General features: G+C 44.6%; 1 protein-coding gene across 1 annotated transcript in view; it reads left to right on the forward strand.

Annotated features, from left to right (window-relative positions):
* The first annotated feature begins 3,794 nt into the window (after positions 1-3,794).
* The window catches only part of CDH20 (cadherin 20), a 36,381-nt gene continuing 19,082 nt past the window's right edge, over positions 3,795-21,093 (forward strand). The window contains exons 1-5 of the mRNA XM_086608957.1: positions 3,795-4,037; positions 10,272-10,566; positions 12,255-12,374; positions 15,833-16,000; positions 17,791-17,978. Of these exons, the coding sequence (XP_086465083.1) occupies positions 3,795-4,037; positions 10,272-10,566; positions 12,255-12,374; positions 15,833-16,000; positions 17,791-17,978 (1,014 nt within the window). The remainder of the gene's footprint in view (positions 4,038-10,271; positions 10,567-12,254; positions 12,375-15,832; positions 16,001-17,790; positions 17,979-21,093) is intronic.

Below are 21,093 nucleotides of genomic sequence, written 5' to 3' on the forward strand. Positions count from 1 at the left end.
ATACGACAAGCAGAGGCTCATAAATTTCATCTTTGCAGATGTCCTTAAGAAACTGGTTTTGTTTCTTGCATTAAGAGAACATCAAAGGTTCAGTTCTGCCTCACTCAGTCATACCAGCAAGTGCCTTCCTGTATGACTGGTTCCCCTGGTCTCCCTGCAAGGAACTACCCAGCCTGAGGCGGAAGAACAGGCTCTGCCTCAAAGCCTGTGTCATCAATCCGTGGCAAAAACCACTAAGGTCCACTTGAGACTAGAGATCCCACTGAGCCAACGCAAGCTAAAGCATACAGCTGTCATCCTAACCAACTGTCGTGTCTGCAGTCTAAGGGACCACAGACTCATCCATCACACTCATCTGGTGAAGAAGCCATCTTCATGAATCTTCTGAAAGACTCAGTCATCCATGACCGCACCTGTAGCTAAGCCATCACTTGTGCTACCACACAATTCAAACCCTACATGCACATGAGTGCCTTCTGTACTCTTGAGAAATGCCTTGCTTGACCAGTAGGCCTGGTGTTGGTGAAGATGCAGGAAAGGAGTCCCAGAGAGAACAGCAGCACCGCAGGCCAGAAGTTAACAAAGGTGGTTTTTGTTCTTTTAATACCAGCTGAGGACCTGAGACAGAAAAAAAAATTGCATTCTCCTTCAGCCTCAGAGGCAGAGGAACCATTCTTGATTAAACACTGTTATTGATAGTAGTTATTTGCCTTTAGGCAAGAAGCAAAATGTGACAAGTTTGAGCCTGCTTGCTTACAGTTTTTGAAAGGCATGAGACGCCAGAAATCCTGGTATTAACATTAAAAAGTTGTGTGCCACCTCACCACTAGTGCTTTCTTCTATTCCTGCAAAAATGTATGACTGTGTCACTGTGGGCTGGCATTAAGTGGAGAAATTACTGGTACTTGAGGAAGGAACATCCTTTTACAAGACTTAATGGCAAGTTTCCTGATAGTTGCCAGGCCCCAAAATGAGATTGCATTGGGGACAGGAAATGCTTTTAGGGGATGTTGCTCCTGGGGGGCCACTGAGCTGCACACTATTTTCAAGAAAGGTTCCTCGTGGAGCTGCACTGCGATGCTGAGTGACATTCAAATGACAAAAGCTGTTATCACAGAGAGCCTGAAGCATGTATGTCTCTGCTCTTGGCCTTTATTTCATTGCTTCTACTTACTTTGCTTTCTGCTGATATAATGCACATGTGCAGAAAAAGCACCTCGATGATCAGATTTCTTTTGCTTTTGCCTCATTACAGGTATACTGGTAATTCTCCAAGTTTATTTAACCATGACTTGATACTACCTTGCCTGAGCACCACTGATCCTTGTTGGCTGAACTTAATTGCAGGAAACATCTGGCATTATTAGTTTTGAATTCCTGGTTTGGGAGTTCCCCTACAAACACAATTCTTGTTGCCATGAGAATCGGTCCATCACGTTGTATCACCTCTTCTGTCATGTGGACAAAAATGTAACTGACTTGTACAGTAGATGGAGTTTCTTAAAGTAAAAAGTCCAGGTGGGACCTTAGCTGCTGCCCACCTCTGCTTTCCCTTTCTGTTGCATGGCAGAGGCAGTTCTGGGTTCCCTCAAGTCTTGTTGAGGCCCTTCCCCACCTTTACTCCCCAGCAAACCTGCGTTGTCAATAATGTCCCCTGACTCTGCTGAGAAAAACTTGCTGTTGACAACATGCCAAGAGCTAGGTGGACGTGCCTTGTGTGAAGAGGCCGTTGTCTCCTTTCCCCGGTGTAAACGTATCTTGGCTAGCGGGAGCTAAGGGCTCAGAGGACAGAGAGAGGCAACCACTGCACACACAGCTCTTGGACCTCTTTGGCTGTGGGTATCCAGCAAGCTGAGCCTCGTCCCTGCCTCTTGCAAACCGCTGCCAGCTTCTTCGTGAAGTGATGGACACACAGAGATTACTGTGGTCCTTCTGGGCTTGTACTGCTTAGATAAATCCCCATTCTTTGGGTTTGCAGACAATAAGCCCCAGCACATTGCGTAGCCAATGTCCAAACAACCAACAGTTCTGTACATTGCTCTGCTTAGAAGAGATTTCCCACATTGTGTGCTTGCAGTTTGTCCTTTCTTTGTTGTATCTACTGAGCCTTAGGTTGTAAACTTCTCAAGGTAAAGGACGTGTTTTGTTTGCTACGCTTCACAGCTGTATGGACTAGCAGCACTGTGTAGTTATGTTCCTTCTGGGCTTTATACTTGGAAACATTGTTTTGTGTAGAAATTACTCTAAAATAGATAGTTATTTTGTCTTTACTTCCCCTGTGGACATCTATTCCAGACTTAAGCTGCCTTTTTCAGATTTCAGCCAACTCTTGGATTAAATTCTGAATTTCTGTTTCAGTAGATCTCTAAGTGTAGCCAGTCCTCCAGTTGTTCCAGCTCGGATGCTGGGGAATTTTCAAACACTGTCTTCTCTGTTGAAAACATTGCATTGTCTCAGTCTTCACTTCAAAATATGATTGTGTAACTGTGCAAAATATTTTTTATGAATTTGAAATCTTTCAAGGATTTCAATTAGAAATATTTGCCAGACATCTCCTGCTACGTTTTATTTCCACAGGATAAAACAGTTAATTAAGCCTAATGACTTAGGTCTAGAACAGCAGTAAAATGAAGTGTGAACTACTTGCTTTAAGCCTCAGAGCCCTATACACTTTTCCTAATGAGTTCGTTTGTCCTGACAATAGAAAAAAAAAGTTCTTAAAAAGAGCAGCAAAAATACTAGGCCCACAGAGGATGTATGGACTGTTTTGACAGAGTGACTTGAGTGCAGCACCACATAATTAAACACAGCAAAACGGTGAAGGAAAGGTTTGCTGCAACCCATAGCCTGGCGTGAGGTCACCAATTAAACTGACTTCATGACAACAAAAGATCCCAGACTGATGAGAAAGTGTCCTCTGATAGAGGTCAGCATTCTTCTGCCTAAACAGGTCTTTGAGAGGAAAAAAATGTGTTAGCTTGACTTGCTTGGACATACTACACAATAACATGTGACCGTCAGCACTGTGAAACCTTTTGTGGGTTATAAAATGATTAACTGACCATTCAAATTCTAGAAATGTTGCATTTGTAGCAGCAATCAGCTCCTCAGGGAGGAGGCAGCAGAGTGTGAAACCTGAATTCAAGCAACGGGGAGGCTGAAAGAATAATTGAAGTTAGAAATAACTTGGAGCTGCTAGAAATGATATTCAAGGTTTACAATATCTGTATTTATATAGACGTGTGTGCGTGCACGTGTGTGTGATGACAATGACATAGTTTCCAAAGAGAAGGAGAAAACTGGTCGCCAAAAACTGTGCACCAGCTATTATCGTTTTCCAGAGTGAACTGTTTTTAAATATTCTCTAAGGACTTCTGGTCATAAATATTTCTAAAGAGTATGCATTTAACTCATGCCAATCAATGCCATAAAGCAACACCGCAGCCAGGTTAGCAGAGAACTCTTACTCAATGACTAAACCCTGATGTTTCTAAGGCTCCAGTTCTGCAGCTTATATGGTAATAGTATTTCTAGTTTCAGAACATGTGCATCCTATTATTATACTTTTTTTATAGAAGATTAAATATTTTATAGCATATTTGTTATTGAGGAAACTCTTTTACCTTGAGGGGAAAATATGTCCTCTTACGAATTTCCTTTAACTTTACAGGAGATCTGCCATTCTCAGAACCAGGATCTCTCTCGGACGTTTCAAAGGACTACGCAGAGGATCTGCTTTCTTCTCAAAGGACCTGAGATACTGTTTTGACTTTTAAGTCAGTCCCAGTATACGGATGTGGACTTCAGGTAGAATGAGAAATGCAAAGAACTTACTTGGACTTGGCGTCTCCTTGTATTTTTGGGGACTAATGGACCTTACCACAACTGTGCTGTCAGGAAGTGCCAGGCCCCTCACTGAGGGGCAAGAAGACAACCTGTCAGACAGGCTGCACCAGCGCATGAAGCGGAGCTGGGTGTGGAACCAGTTCTTCGTTCTGGAGGAGTACACGGGAACCGACCCTCTCTACGTCGGGAAGGTAAGCCCCGTGCCAGGAGGAGATCTGGCAGAGTGTATGCACCTGTGGACCGTGGCAAAACGTGGGAAGTGTTTACCTTCTTTCTGGCAGTGAATTTGTCCACATTCATTTCACTTCTGCTCCCAAGAGCTTTTGACCAGTGTCCCTTTCAGTTGGGAAGAATTTCTGTTTCAAGGGGTTGTCAATATATTTGCCTATTTCAGAGAGATCTGCTGCACCAATCATCATCTGTAATTGAGGCAGTGTTAGAAAATCTGCAGTGATCTTGCCAGGGACTCTCACAACGTCAAGGCAAAGCAAGGTTATATTGACATATGAGGATTAGGAAAGAAAGGAAGGGTTTGTGATCATGCTTCTGCCTGTGATCAAGTCAGCTGGAAGCTGAAATTCAATCGAATTAAATCGCTAGTTTCTCTTGAAAACTGACATTTCAGTTTTTGTTTTCTGCAAATCTCTAGGGTCAGAGTATCTTCTTGGTTACCACAGCTTGGCCACAGGTTGATTCTATGAACTACAGAGACATTACTCCAGATCTAGAAGGGCAGAGGGACAGCTCATTAAATCCAACCATGCAGGGTCTTATTTTTGCATCCCTTATACCCCAAGAAGCTACACATCAGCACAAATATGTGTAAAATGGATTACTCCATCTACCTGGCAGTATTTTTGCATTCACTTTTCTGTAGCTCCTTGAGGAACAAGCTGATGGAAATCAGACCAGTGATGTCAGCCGTCACAATCTGCCTCACTATAGCCATCCTTCTCTGTTTTCTGGCTGTTTTTAAAGTCTCTGAATTGTTTGAAGTACTGACCCTGCTATTCTAAGCATTATGGGCAGCACCAAGTTTGCTTCTAGTCTACATCAAGGTGACAAATCTGGAAAAAGTGGAGAGGGGGGAGCGTTAGTGTGGTTAAGTGTTTGAACAATGCAATTAAGGTTTTACGTGCCTAGAAGATCAGATATGGCTGTGATGAGCGTAGATTACATATAAGTAGATATGACAAATCAAGAACTAAGAAAGATGTCAGAGAACAATTCCTTCATATTTCATTGCTTATTTTTATATGATCAAGGCTCCTTCTTTCCTTCCAAGCTATTCATCTGCAGGAAAAAAAAAAAAAAAAAGAATCACATATCCATAGGCCCATTTTGGACTTGTATTTATCATTTTACAGTCCTGTAGAGCTAAACTGTGCCCTCAGACACACCAGTATAAATCAAAATGAATCCATGGGCTTCAAAAGACCTCCTCCTGATTTATCCCCGTGTGACTGACAGCAAGATACGCTCTCCTTCCTCCCACAGCAATGGCATTACTAGTGATTGCTGCCAAATGAGACCTCATTAGTCTTCATTCATCTCTGCACCTAGCTTTTCAGCTCTTGATATCTTTATTGATTAAAGAAATTAATATTTGTTTTCATGCAATTCCCAGCTTTGGAACAAGGGCCAGGCAGATTATTTCACATGCTCGGTTTCATCCGAAATGACTCCAGACTTGCACTGCGAGCTGAATTTTAGCTAAAACAAGAAGAAACCGACTCATCTTTGTTCCAGACTTGATGGTGCCATTAGGAGCATAAAATCTTGGTACGCCGGGCACTGCTCTTGAGCTCGCCGCCGCCCAGCTCTGCTGAGCAGGGGGAAGCAAAGACGACTCGCCATGGTCCATGTCTGCCATGCAAAGGCCAAAGCTGCTGTGAGCGAGGTCTCTCCATGACTGGTAGCACAGGGGTGCACGAGAGCTCGTTAGCTCCCATGGTTAACGGGGCCAATTAGCCCCACACGCCGCTGGATCGCTCCGAAGGTTTCCTAGCTCTGCACTGCTCCATGTAGACCAGGCACCAGGGACCTGCTGCCAGAATGGACCTCTGGGAGTCAAACGTCTCATCTTCTCCTATTCCCGAACTGGGTGCTGCAGAGCAGAATGAAGGCAATGGGGGCTGCCGTGAGGGAAAGCCTTCCCCACATCTCATCTCATCTTCTCCTCTCTATCCCCAAACTGGGTGCAGAGCAGGATGAAGGCAATGGGGGCTGCTGTGAGGGAAAGCCTTCCCCACATCTCATCTCATCTTCTCCTCTCTATCCCCAAACTGGGTGCAGAGCAGGATGAAGGCAATGGGGGCTGCTGTGAGGGAAAGCCTTCCCCACATCTCATACAGCCGAAGGCACAGGCTCTCGGAAGAAGCTGCAGCCCACCATGATTTGCTGCCCCTCCTGCCTTCGTGCTGCCTGTGTCTTAGGGATCCTTAGGAAAGGGCTCAGCAGGGAATAGACTGTGGGATGAATTAATTGTTCTGGCAGGCCAGAAATTTTTCAGCCCGAGTTACTGCAGGCTGACTCAGAAATAGCTCTGGGAGGGCTTGGGCAGACGCAGAGGTGCAGAAGGACTCCCAGACTACTGCTCGCTGCTAGCACCAGCCCTCCAGGCAGAGCCTTTTCCAACTGATACCACCCTGAAACATCCCCCTGCCAGGCCTTGCTTTTATCCATCAGCTCTCTCCAAGCCCGTCAGAAAGAGAAAGAGCTCACAGCACAGATCCAGTTGCATTTATTTTGCTCTGAAGGCTCCCCATAGGAGAAGGGCTCTTCTGATGGTCTTTTACAGCTGTTTCTTGCTAGTTATGCACGACTGAGGCAACCCAAAAAGCACCTTGAGGTGAGCCATGGGTCCAGGCTTGCCTAATATGATTTTCAAGGCTGCTATGAAAAATGTACTTTCCTATGCAACTGTAAGGCAAGAGGCAAAATACCTTCTGAACAGGGAAATGAAAAGAAACTTCCTGAGGTGAAGTCAGTTCGATTTTTGCTTTTCTCCAGTGCTCATTATCCTAATTTAAAGTGTTCCAGCTTCAGAGAGTTCCTGGTCCTGTCACAGATAAATACGAGGCTTTAACTTTCCTAGAGCTAGTCGTTATCGGCTAACAGGAGAAACTAGGGAAACCAAAGCCCCCATGTCTGCTGCCGCAGGGATTTTCCACATTCATCCCAGCAGCCTAAACCACGTCAGTAATTGAACTGGGGACAGACCTCACTGCTTCGCCGTGTCGGAGACTCCCTAACCCTGTTTCGAAGGAAAGAGGCATTTGCATCACAGAAGCTGAATGAATGAATAAAATGCATCCTTTCCACGGGCTATCTATCGCTGCGGATCAACCAGACTCACTCACTTATCCTCACAAAAATCCCCAGCAGGTGCCACCTCCCTGGGGGCAGAGAAAGAAGAGCATGTCAAGGATGGAGTTACAGCCCCGTTAGCAGAGCCGTGTGAGTCCTTCCCTGAGATGCCTCCGGCAGCACCACCCTCTTCCACATCCCTGTGCCTGGAAATGTGTCGTTCAGATGCAGATACAGCTTCCTGAATCTTTTGTATTACCCTTATCAAAAGAAGCAACCCGGGTTGATGCAATTAACAATTTCTCAGGAGTTATCACTTCATTCCCCCCAGAGTCCATTCCTCCTACTTGTGTGTCAGCCACGATTTATTGCACCACCCATAAGACAGAGCCAACTGAAAAGTGGATCACCTTTCCAACACAGCGACTTCTACGTGCACCCCAAGCTGCAGCATCCTGATATTGGGTTTGTGATTGCACTGGTGTGAGCTTCAGTCCCTTCACATACCAAATTCTTTCAGATTTATTGCAGTCTGGAAGTATTAAGTCTTTTATGCTCTTTTTTGCTTTGCCTAGAAAGAGCAGGTTACACAAGAAGCAGCAAAAGTGCTGCAAGCATTTCTTACTGCCCGGCCTTGGTCGAGGCCCAATGCTTTTAACAAATCACAATTAGGCAGAGATCCTCGAGTACTCCCAAATTCTTATTGGTGTGCCATGTTCATTCCTTGTTTGCTCCCTGTGCAACTGCATTCATTCCAAATAGGGCTTCAGACAGAAGGTGTAATTTAACTCACGAGTTTGATTCAGTAACTTCTTCTAAGTCTTTTGAGCTTTCCAGAACAATTTCTGCTCTTTAAAAAGATGCTTTCTTCTTTCTTTCTTTTTCTTTTGTTTTTTTTTTCTTTCTCTTTTTCCCTTTTCCTTTTTTTTCCTTTTTGCCTCTTTCTTTTATATTTTTTTTCTTTGCATTTTCGTTGACTTTGGCTTTGATTTTTTTTCTTTCTTTTTCTTCCCTTTTTCCTATTTAATGAGGACTTGTGGATGTTCCAAAACACATTTTCTTCCATCAGGCCCAGCTCCAATTCCCCAATCAGGTCTAACATCTGTATCTGTCTCAGTAGGTGCATTCTCTCACTGATGCACTAAAACAAATGCCCGAGATGTTGCTTAGTGGTTCTGAACCAATTTGAAAAGCTATAATAGTGTCCTCCTTCTGGAAGCATCCTGTTTACTAGCTCCTACAGTGATAATCTCTGAGTTATGGGTGTTTGGGGTAAATAATGACAACCACTGTCTTTTTTTAAATTAATCACAAGATGGTGTTTCCTGAAGATAGGCCAGTTTGCAGCCGCGGCGCCTGCATGTGAATTAATACACATGGCAGTCATCTAAATGTAACTGTTTGCCACTGCCAAATTTCTCTGGGCTTGTTCTCTCTCATTTAGCTGATACATCTCCTGAGAGGTGCCAACATTCCTCCAAAGGGCCGGTGTCTCTCGGATGCAGTAGCCACCGCAGAGGCAGAGCGATGAAATGAAACACCAATGACCCGACAAGGCAGTCGTCACAACCCTCATCTTCAGCTTTTGCAGCCACTTTGCAGTGGCTTTAAATTCATTGTCCCAGCAGTCACCAACTTTTAAATAGCTTGGCAGTGAGATTTCTTCTTTCTTTACTGAGAGAACAGCCTGTAATCAAATGCATCAGGTTTGACTTCTGCTTTTCCACACATATTATCCATTTCTGTTTGGATTCTTTCTTCAAATCCTACCAATCCTGTGTTCATCTATCCAGTTTATTGTTCTAAGATTTTTCTCTCCACTACAAACATTTACCTATGTTTGGCCCCATCCCCCATAATTATTCCCATATGTCCTTTGAGCTCACCAAAGCATTAAACACACAATTCTGACCGTATTTCTTGAGATAATTAGCTCATATATGCGTTTTAAAATGTGCTTAACTGAATCTAGCCTACTTTGACCAATTTTTTCTTTCATCTATTCTTTATCCATCTCTCAAAATTATAATCACACTGGAAAATGGTGTTGACACCTGAGCCATTCTTGAAAATCTCATTTTGATTATTGCACCTCAAGTCTATTGCTTTCCTGCCTTTTGGGACTGAACTAATACCATCTCTAGGCATTGGTCTTTATGCTGTGTTCCTCAAAAGCATGGAAGTGTGGGCATAGTGTTAAGAATCTTCATAGTGTGAGTGAAGTTAAGTGGGTTTTTTTTGTCTTATAATAGTCATTCCAGCATTTCATGGGAACCAGGTGTTTAGCAGAATGGTAGTCCCCAGGATGATTTGTTTCTCTGTTTTAGATGATAATTAGCACTGCATTTACTTTTCTTCTGTTCTGTTGCATTCACAGCTATCTGTGGCTGCTCAGAACTAATTAGCAGTCATGCAATAAATCTGTTTGCTAATTCCTTAAAAAATCTAGGATGCCTCTCATCTCTATAGCCTACCATGGACACAATCAAGTGTTCCTCACTGCTTACCTTACCTACTGTTTGACAATAATTCTTTCCTGAAGATGTAAGAGTCCAGCCTAATTTTTAATGCAAAAATTTTCATGAAAAAAAAAAAAAAAAAGTTTCTGAATCATGACAGTTACTGAGCAGCTCTCCCATCCTACTTTCTCCTTGATCCCAAACAGTTTTACCTTGTCTGCCCCAACATTATGCTACCCCTGGAATATCTGACTCCTCTTAAGCCAAGTAAGCAAGCACAGTCTGCAGCTTTGCTGACCTCACCTTATCCCAAGCCTGGCAGTGAGTCTTCAACAGCCGTTTCAACCGAGCAAAATATAATTCTTGTGATGAGTGAGATTTCAAAAAGGCACAGAGCCTGTTCCTGTTTGTGTGTCTCTGCCTTTTCTTCTGGCACAGCTGTGGGTGTAGAAATGGGAAGACAGGAGAGGGTTTTTAATTGCAACTGTGTGATACAGGCTTTATTGAGTATTTGCCTCTTTCAGCAAAACAGGTTCATTAAAACCAGCCTGTGAGTCCCAACAGTGAGACCAAAATTCTCAGGATGCTCACGTGCTTGGTGTCTCATCAGCCGCTTGCCCGGCTCGTGGTCTAATTGAATCCCGTTCCTTCCCACAGCTCCACTCTGACATGGACAGGGGAGATGGTTCCATCAAGTACATCCTCTCGGGAGAGGGAGCTGGCATTGTGTTTACAATTGATGACACCACGGGGGACATCCATGCCATTCAGCGACTGGACCGGGAAGAAAGGTCGCAGTACACTCTGAGGGCGCAGGCTCTGGACAGGCGAACGGGCCGTCCGATGGAACCGGAGTCGGAGTTCATCATCAAAATCCAAGACATCAATGACAATGAACCGAAGTTCCTGGACGGACCTTACGTAGCCTCTGTTCCAGAAATGTCACCTGTCGGTAAGGCAGATTTTGTGGAATCTCTTCCCCCCTATAAGCAAATTCGAGGTGGTTGCTAAAACATAAATTCCCTGACTCCTGGGACTCAGCTTTTGCTCCCTGCGCGGGAGCTGCGGGGCAGGAGAGCTTCCCCCGAGGTTCCTGACTGCTGCAGAAGAGGGATAGCAGGCTTTACACCACCATCAGCTCAGCCTCTCTGAAAGAAAACGTGCCAAGGGAAGCCGGAGAGCTGAAAAAGGTGTAATTCAAACATGCCATCCTCAGACAACTTGCAGGAACGTCGTGCCTCTTCTGTCCTGCTGTCAGATGGTAGCAACAGTAATGATCATGAGACATCCATAACCATCCAGAAAATAACACAGTTTTAGGGACCCATGCTAGTTTATACTGGGAGCTGAAATACTGTCCAGGAGCTCTTGAAATCATGGAGACATGAGAGCAATTATTAGCAGCTTTACTCCTTCTGATCTATTTAAATCTGCCCTAAACACAGTTCAGTGGATCCCAAAGTTCTGGTACCGTTTGCTCTCTGCTTTCAGAGAGTGGGATCATGTCAAAGACAGCCCTGCTATTGCAGTGCAGCCAGAAGACAAATAGCAGTCTTCCTACCCACACAAGTCAGGAGAAACCGTTTTCATGTAACAAATCCAATAGTCACACAAAATACTGTTTTCCTGGACCTTTCCCTTTCTTTTGGAGATGCTTATTACTTTTTGGGTCTGTGACGTCATTACAGAGAATAAATCACATGTCCTGCAGTTACAGGTATGCTTCAGCTTCTCATTCTTCAATATTATGTTGACATAAAGCTAGAGACAAGCATCAAATACAAAAGTTCAATTCAGAAATAATGTTTCTTAATGGTAATGGCTAGCTTGAATTCGGATTTATTTCCCAGTGCCTATCTAGTATCACTAGATTTGTTTCTAACACAAAACATTATGTAGAAGGCTAGGCACATTCATAAAGGCATTGTCTGACATTTTAAAGAGTCAAAACTCACATATATTTCAGACAGTTATGTCCTACCTTCTCCTTGTTCTTGATAAATTACATCACCTGCAAGACATTATGAGCTTCAGAGGAAGCAGACCTTGAAAACCAATTGAAGAAAATAAATATATATGCAGGTTCCACAAGGCACTTCAGCAGGGTATAAACTCTAGGCCATGCAATGTAAACTGCAGTCCCACAGAGAGATTATCTCGGAGATACAACCCTTCGTGCTCGCTATTTGGGTATGACTTCCATCCCTTAGTCAACACAGAGCATCCATGGGGCTGCTGCAGCAATTTGTGATTCATGTCAGCGTAGCTGTAGATCTTATTTGAGCTGCCTTAAAATAACATTTAAAATCAAGAAAAGGGGAAAAGAAGCAAGCAGTATGTAACTACCAGCTCTCTACAAACCATAACGAAGTACTGTCACATCAGCAGTTCTGTAACTGCAGTCCACAGAGTACTTGCTCTTTTATATCTTCTCATAGACGCATGATGAATTTATGCCTATTAATTCTTTCAGTGCTAATGAGATACAAGTGTGAGCAATAAGTACAAGCACTGTGAGTGTCAAATGAAGAAGTTCAGCGTGGGAAAGCTCTCGTTAAGACTTTCTATTTATTTTAAACCACGTGCTTTTCATACCAGCTCTTTATCCCACAAGGTCTTACCTGATGGGTTTTTTGTCAGGCACCTCTGTTATCCAGGTGACAGCGACAGATGCCGATGACCCAACCTATGGGAACAGCGCAAGAGTGGTGTACAGTATTCTCCAAGGACAACCATACTTCTCTGTGGACTCTCGGACAGGTATGTCGTTTCATCAGTGAATGAGGCAGTGTGAAAACCGAAAGAAAAAGTTTTGAGCAGAAAGAAAAGGCAGTGCACCGTGGCTGTGGTCAGAGAAACGTGTTTCTGTGGCTTGGAGCCAAGACAGAGCAGCATTGTGCGAGGGCTGAAGCAAGGCTGTGGTGATGAGCTCCAGAAGAAGGACGTGCTTTCTGCATTGTTCTGAATATCCATACTCTGCATCTGGGGGGGTTCAGTGCTGTGAATATTCCTGTTGGCCTCTGTCATTGCAACATCTTCAGCAGATCTAGTTGGTAACGAGGCTTAGTGGAAAAAAAGCCATCTACAAACCAACTAGGACTGGAAAGAGCAGGGTGCAGTTATCTGGAGTGGTTTTACCTAAGGGTGTTTTTGTTAATAACCTTAAATTTATCTATAGGACACCCTCTCCGTTTTGCTTGCTTTCTCTCTCTTTTCCTGTGTGTATCCAAGGTTTTATATCCAAAAGAGGAATCTGACAGGTTTTGACAGTTTCTAAAGGGCATCTGTAGTGCTAAGGTCAGAAACTCATGAGACGATAGTCACTGCGGAGCCCTAGGCGACAAAATAGAAAAAACCCTGCATAATCTATTCCTGGAAGTTAGCCAGCTATGGAGTAGGTGCTCCAGCCACAGACAGGCTTGTATGTGGCGTGTTATTTCCTCAGCTCTTTACAATAGGAATAAAACAGTAATGTTCATTTTGGAACCAGGTTGTCAGCCACAGACAAACAAGGGTGTAATCATAGATTTGTGAAGTACTGAATGATTTCTAAGAAAGCAAAGCAGCAATATCCAGGGTCAGATCCAGTTCAGATTTAACCACTGTAGAGCAGCTTAGAAAGAAGACAGGCCGTTAAGCTCAAAATCATGTACTTCATTGGTATTTAACCCAGAAAAGATCTTTTTCTCCACTTACTAATTTCCCAGTCACTTAGACCCGAATCTCTGGGCATGTCCAAAGCACTCTCAGCCTTCACAAGTGGGCAACAGGGCACTCGTTTAGGCTAAGTGCACTTGCGAGCCAGAAACCATTTCCCCATCGCAGGCACAGGACTGTAACCAGCTTTCCCAGTGCAAACTCTGGTGCAGGAGTCAGTAACCCACAAAACACAACTGCAGCTCTCACCTTCTTCTAAAACAAAGCTGGAGCATAAATGATCACCAGCTCCTTTATTTTGATGGGTGGAGATGAAAGCACCCAATAGCGGGCAACCCATTTCAATATATGCCTCTACTAGAAGCATTTGGGGTCCTTATCCTTCACTTCCTGACACAATCTCTTAGTTCCAGAAGAGTGCTCCTGTTCCTGTTCTGTCACTGGCCTCACAGGTGTTCAACAAATGTATATGTGAAGGCACAAGTTCAAGGAAAGCTGAAAGCCTCCTCCTCCCTTTTTCCAGAATACTTTTACAGCCTGTCCATAATCATACTCCCTTAGAAGGTAAAAAACATGGATTTAAATCCCCTCAGGCAGAGTAAGCAAAGGCCCCTGAGTCTCCCACTTCCCAAGGAACCATCTGGCTCTTACAGAAAAGAAAGGACATCACCTCTACTCTTTACTACCTTTTTTAAGAGAGCAAACCTCACTCAGTTTGGTGAAAGAAATGGTACCAGCACCTTTATTTCAGAAGATCTGAGGATCTGAGCCTTTTCTGTAGCCCTAAAGAACATTTTAAGGTTCATCACCATCCTCAGCATTTTCCTGCTGACCAGTTATGTGCAGCAGCATCAGAGACTCCCTGCTCAGCTTGGCTGCTCCTCTGGTTCCTATTTGGAGGAGCGTGAACCATTTTGCTTGGCTCTGAGTTCTGGTGTCTTGGACTGGCCTTCCTCTAGGGACCGGAGGTCCCAAACATAGGCATGGCAGAGCCTGGCTTTTAGACTCCAATGTCTTTTTTTAGATCTAGCCTGTTCTGCATTAAGGAGAGAGCCAAGAGCGGAAATTCCCTACAAAGTATTCATATATGGAGAATATACTTCCCAAAATGCTAAATATTTTCATATCTTATTTATATCCGTGGGAGTTGAGGAGCTGCAGCGCTTCACGGGAGTCACTCAACTTTGCAGGATGCGACTCAGAAGGACTCCATGGAGCAAGATTAAAATAGCGCGCTGCGAATTGTTCCCAACTGGTCACTATTTCTTCCCTTCCACATACAGTGATAATTGCCACTGCAATCTCTTTTTACTGCTTTTTCATTAAACCCATACACTATCTTCCTGCTAAAAATAAGGACTAAATGCAGATCACTCAAGTTAATAGTGTCCTGATGTGCAAGTACTGCATGATGCGACTGGGAGGGTGCCTGGGGCTGACACATATTTGCCCCCACACAGGAGAGCACCCCAAACGGGCCACTGCCCATGTCTAGCAAGGCCCTATAGTGCCCTGGAAAGCATCCCTCGGGCTGTACATCCGCTGGTCTGTGTCACCACCACTGCTGCTCTCCTGCGGGCACCCCGGTGCGGCCGAGCAGGATGCTGGGCGGCCGTGCCAGGCAGGAGTGCTGCAGGGGAGCAAGGTGTGGGCAAGGAAAGGCGTGAGGAATGGGTCACCCTGGGAGGACAGGGGGTTTGCCAGCTCTGAAACGCGGGGCTGCGCGCCTCCATCCTGGCAGAGGGACACGGGGAAGGGCAGGATCCAGCGCGGGCAGCCGGGTGAAAAGGCGAGGTGCGCGTTCGCCCAAGGGACAAGAAAGAGGAGCATCCAAACCCTGTGGCACACACCCGACCAGCTCGGGCGAGGCGAGGCCAGTAGCCCAGGCAGAGCCCGGGGGCGCTGCGGAGGCGGCCGGCGGGAGCGCCCGGCGGCGAGAGCCGCATCCCCGGCGCGCCCCGGCGGCGCGGCCCCGGCGGCTCCTCGCAGCCGCCATCAGAGAAGCGTTGCTGCCACCTCACGTCCTCCCGCAGTAGTGTTACCCCGAAGGAAGGGGTGCCCCGACCTTTGGCGTCTCCCCAAATCCCGCGCTCGCATCCCCCAGCGCAGATCCCGAAGGACCGCAGCAAAGCTTTGCCAGCTTGCCTCCGGGACCGCGTGTGTAGGGACACTCTGGGAAACTCGTCTGGATGTGTCTCTTAACTCATCACATCACTTCCACCTTTTGTGGGGGTGTATTTAGCCTTAATCCAGCGTAGCACACGGTGTTCCCTAAGTGCTTTTCCTGCTCCCTTGGAAGGCAGCATTTAATTGTGAACAGCCAGCCTGCTCCACAGCTGGTGCGTTTTAACTGGGCTTCTCTAAAATTCACACCTTCTGTTAACCTAGATTTAGTTTGGGTGAGTTTTACTCTGCTCGGAAAGGTGAGACTGAATGCAGAGCCTGCTCTCGTTCTTGACACGGGGAGTACGATGCTGGAGCAGGAGCACCCCACCTTGGTTTTGTACTCCTTAACCACCGTTTCCTTCGTTCCTCAAACCCCTTTCCTCCTTCCATCTCAGGCTTAATTAGGACAGCTCTAATGAACATGGACAGAGAAGCAAAAGAATATTACGAAGTGATTATCCAGGCCAAGGATATGGGTGGACAGCTGGGAGGATTAGCTGGAACAACCACAGTCAACATCACCCTCTCTGATGTCAATGACAACCCCCCCAGATTTCCACAGAGTGAGTACCCGCTGCGTCGGGACGGGCAAAAAGAGGGTGGCTGAGTTACACAGCTGCTGTTTGCTCTCATTACAGCCATTTTCAAACACAGGACGATGACAATTAGAGACGGGCAGAATTTCATATCAAAGAAGGAACTTTCCTTCAGAAAAATGTCAAAATGTAGCATCCACCAGCTTGTCTTTCAGAAGAGGTTTCTGACCTCCAAAATCATTCAAACCAGCACTTTTTTTAAAAGGGTGGGAAATTAATTTACAAAAAAAAAAAAAAAAGGAAGGAGATCTTTTGTCCTCCTAGACTGCTCATGGACATTGCCTTTGGCTGCTAATTGCTGCCCTGATTCTCTTTTCATCCTGTCTCCAAAAGGATGTCTGTCAAATCAGGGACATGTGGCGGTGCTGGAAGCTGAAAAATAATTCATTCAATGCTCCAGCCAGGCCACTGCAGGGGAGTGTCTGGTAGCTGTGCTGCCAGTGTGGAGTGCGTTGTCGTAGAGGGTGCTCTCCAGTAAAGGGTCATCTAAACCCTGGCAATATACGGGTAAATCCTAAGACATGTAAGAGCCACAGTTTATAGAATGCAAAAATAGGCAACTCCACTCTTACCAGAAACGTTGCTTTGTACTTATGGAAGTGAATCTTAAAGCAAAATTTGCAATATTTTGCTCTTTTCAAAAATATTTTAGAGCAAATTTACCTACATACTTCTATATTAATGTTAAAAGTGTGAAAGAAACTTTTCAAGCTTGATGATTCTTTTGGTGGTGCAGATCAGTCTCAAGTCCCTTTTGTTTTGCCATTTTTTTGATCTAGCTGGGAAATGAAAACTCCTGCAGTTCTTTTTCTTGCTGTTCTTCTCCCTCAGTTTCTACATGTTGCGCTGCCAAATCAAAGCGCTCCACTAAGATCAGCAAAAAGCATCAACTTTCATTTTTCTTCTTCTGTCAGAGCAATTTGTTGAGCACACCATTGCCAATCCTGTTTTGAAAGTGGCGTGGATTGTAACTGTTTGTTATCAAACTCTTGATTAAGAAAAATGGGAACAGGTCAAACGCCTCCCTTGGTGTTATTCTGCCTTGTAAAGCTCAATCATTGGTGGAGTTAACAGAGAGAGTGCAGCAGGGAAGGTTTGAACATGAAGTATTATGGCAGGGAAGTATTTTAGAGACAACATTTATATTTTTAAAACACGTTTTTAAAATAGTACCTCTCTCTTTCCTCAGGCTTGCTGCCATAGCAAATTAGCGATGCACCACATGTGCTCAAGACAGGGTTTGTAGGGAGAGGTATTATATTTTAATAGAGTAACTGATAAATTTGGAAGAAACAGGCAAGCCTCTGAGCTCCCAAAGCCTTGTTCAGGGTGGAAAAGAAGTTTATACAGACTTGAGAAAGGATTTGTGGTGCTCAAAACTTGTGTGTTTATTCCCACTCTGCAAGCTGATCTAATAAAAGATGCCTGTCCTATTAAATCTGTTCCATATCCTGCTTTATATCCTGGCTGCAGCAGCACTGGGGTTAATTGCCCTGTTTTTCTAGTCGAAGTTCCCATTTTCAGGTATACTGTGGTATTGAAAAGGACCCATTGAACAACCTTGTTGGTATCACAAACACCTAAATAAAACTCTTCCAGGCAATTCAGTCTAGCTGGGGCTTTTTAAAGGGAAAGGTGTAGGGTTTCCCTGCAGGCTATGCAGTTTTGTGGCCTGCCCTGATGTACTCTTTGCATTGCTGTGCAGTTTTCACAGCTTGTTTTCCCTCTTCCCCCTCTCTCTTTGCTGCTCGTGCCAGAGCATTATCAGATGAGTGTGCTGGAGTCTGCTCCCGTCAGCTCCACGGTGGGCCGCGTGGTTGCCAAGGACCTGGACGAAGGCATCAATGCGGAGATGAAATACAGCCTCGTGGATGGAGATGGACTGGATGTCTTTGATATTAACACTGATCCTAATTACCAAGTTGGCATCATCACTGTGAGAAAGGTAGTAAAGTTTCCTTTTTATGGTAATTTATATGACTGGCAGTCCCGGTGACGTTTTATGTGTGCAACGTTCCCTTATGCCTGCAGTCACTTGGTTCCCGTTACCTGACATTAGCCCCTTTCCTGCTATAAAACACAATTTCTTCAACATTCATTGCTGAAAAATGAAAGCAGACTGCGTTCCTAGGGGCAACCTTTAAAAAGTGGGGACATCATTAGCATAAACCTGTCTTTTCCCACCGAAGGAATGTTCTGATTCACTATTTATCTATTTAAATATCCTCTGTAGCTTAATTATCCTACAACGCAAGAAATTAGATCAATATTTGCATTCGAACTGTACACATTTTTCACTCCGGTGTCCCACAAACAATAGTAAAGCATGCCTTAGAATTATTTATAAACCAATAAAACCCAGGCAGTTTTTTTTTTAATTGCTGCTCCAAGATCCATAAATGCTAATTAGGCTAGAAGAAGCTGTCTCTCAAATGGCAGCTGTGAAACTGCTCGTACTCCGTACCGCAGGCTATGCAGAAAGGCATGGAGTATTTTGTTTAGATTCTCTGCTATAGGATATTTATTCTACAACCTTACAGAAATGCTAGTAGTTCAGCTCTGTTTCTAGGTTATGAAATTGTAACCATATTTCTGCCTAAGCGTGTCTAGTGCACTAATAAGGAAGTATAGTCTCCATTTAAATAGCCTGGGACTAAATTGTGCACTAAAATGGAACAACACATGGGAGAGATTTGACCCTGCAAGCCTCTATGCCCTACAGCAAAGCACTTAAGCATGTATTTATGTTCACCTTTCTCCAACTCTTGTTTATGCACACTAGTCCCTAAAGTTAAGCATGTTTGCTGGAATGAAATAGATGTTGAATGCAAACTTTAATGTAATTTTTCACTCATTTATTGATGAAAGAAAATCCTTTCCTTGGAGTAAATGGGTCAATAAGCTTGACTTTTGTTATTATGAATACAGTTTTACTAGATGTTCATGTATGTCAGGAGCAGGAGTTATAAAATTTACAGTATCAATCACACCAGATACATACTGGCGTCAGGTACACACTGCTCAATCCATCTACTGCACATAAATGTTTGTAAAATTCTATGTATGCTTGTAGCTTTTTGTAATATTATGATGATTAGTAGCCAAACGTTAGGAAAGTTGTCCTTTGGATCCACTCAACTGGGAAAAAAAAAAAAAAATCAACTGGTGTTGATAGAAAAGTATATAAAAATGGAGGGAAAGAGAGAGAGAATTTCTAAACCCACAAGGAAATCTTCTTTGCAAGAAAGCAAAACTTTTCATTTTTCTAGACAGATTTCCTAAACACAACTAGCACTAATCCTGCTTCTGTTATGGACATCAAACAGTTGGAATTTACAGTTACAGATAAGACCATCACTTGCGATCTCCTGGCCACCTATCTCAGCCAACTGATCCCACAAAACGTTGCGTGCCTCCCGAAGAGTTACAGCTCCTTCGGAGCTCCCTGCCTGCCAGGCTGGTACACACACCAGTGACGGCCTCTTTCTTCTCCCTGCCTTCGCTTTCGCGCTGCCGAAGGAGGCAGGGTGGTGGGTCACCCAGCCAGCACGGAGCCCGATGCCCAGGGAGCCCCGTGCTGCCCTCCTGCCCAGCTGCTGCCTGCTCAATCGCTTTCTCACAGCCACTCCTGCTAAATCCCACCTGCCTGGCACACCTCCCCGTGGCTATCTCAGCACCAGAGGAAGAAGGATGAGGACAAGTAGAGGTGTCCATGGGATGCCTCTCCTCTCAGCTGTGTTTTGCAGCATGCTTGGTTCACAGGAGAAGGCAACCTACTTGCCCTCCCCACAGGACTGGTGTTGGAAAGAGGTTTGAATCCACCCGTGGAAGACAAATCTGATGAGGGGGGCAGTGATGTTGAGACATTGGCATGTGAGAGGATCAGGAGGGAAAGCCACGGTTGACGAGGAAGGAGTCCAAGGCAAACTGAGGAGGTCTGAACCCAGGAGCATCAAAAAATATGACGGCCTAGCACACTTGATTTTTCTCATTTTTCTAACTCGATCATTCTGGGTGATTATGTCTTTTCATAAAGTAGTTGAGTTTTATAGCTATTCAGTGTTTCTGTGATTTAACTGCTCTTTTTATAACTTAGCTTTTTAGTGTACATGCAATGTTTCTCATGCAGTTTTCTTCACATGAGAAACCATGAAATATAATGGCCTCTTAGTGTATGTTTAGGCAGCTTCACATCGCACATTCCTTGCCAGATGGACAATAAGTGTTGCTTGGTCATGTGAATATATTTTATTGCTATTTTTACAATGCATAAATATGCAGCTGGTAGACCATAATGACTCTGCAGCAGTGGGTAATATGTTTGTAGCTCTAGCTAAACCCTTGCTGGCAAGTACTATGCCTGCAGTAGCCACTGATTTACCAGGTGGCACTAAGGGCAGCAGGAGCAAGTTTTAGATGACCCTGCTGCCCCAGGTTGCGCAGTTCATACTGTATTCGTTGCACAGCATCTCTAATACTGGACTGTCATCTCCCCCAGCACAAGAAAACCAGTTCCCATTCCAGTCTTCGTTCCTCACCTCCATGTGCTAAATGCTGAGTGAGTTTTAGTTTCACAGTTTCAAGAACTCCAGTCTTTCATCAGGCATTCCTGTACAGGACATCAGTACTGGTAAATCTACTGTGAAAGCGTGAGCTTTTCGATGTCACTGCAATGTTTCCACTTCTGAAGAAAGAAGCTGTTGTGGTAGTAGACAAGTACTGAAGCCTCCACTGAATTCAGGGGGTGTTGTGAGGCCTATGGTATATACTCTTGCCATGCCTGAACATGTGAAACTTCTGCTGACGTTGCTTAAACTAATACACATCTCATGGCTGCAGAACTGGCTGGTTGCACTATTGAGCAGGGCACGAAAGAGATGGGTTATGGCTGGCCAAGGAGGACTTCACTGCTGCAGTAATGATCTTTGCACCTTTGACTTCCAGTTGCTTTGGCATCCTCTTCCTTCACTGTCTTACTGCCCATCTCCTTGCCCCAGTCTGGTGGTAGGTCTTCAAAAAGAAAAAACTGAATAGGAAAAGCAAAGGTGTTGAGTGGGAAT

The sequence above is a fragment of the Tauraco erythrolophus genome, chromosome 3, assembly GCF_009769465.1.
Source record: "Tauraco erythrolophus isolate bTauEry1 chromosome 3, bTauEry1.pri, whole genome shotgun sequence".
Taxonomy (NCBI): domain Eukaryota; kingdom Metazoa; phylum Chordata; class Aves; order Musophagiformes; family Musophagidae; genus Tauraco; species Tauraco erythrolophus.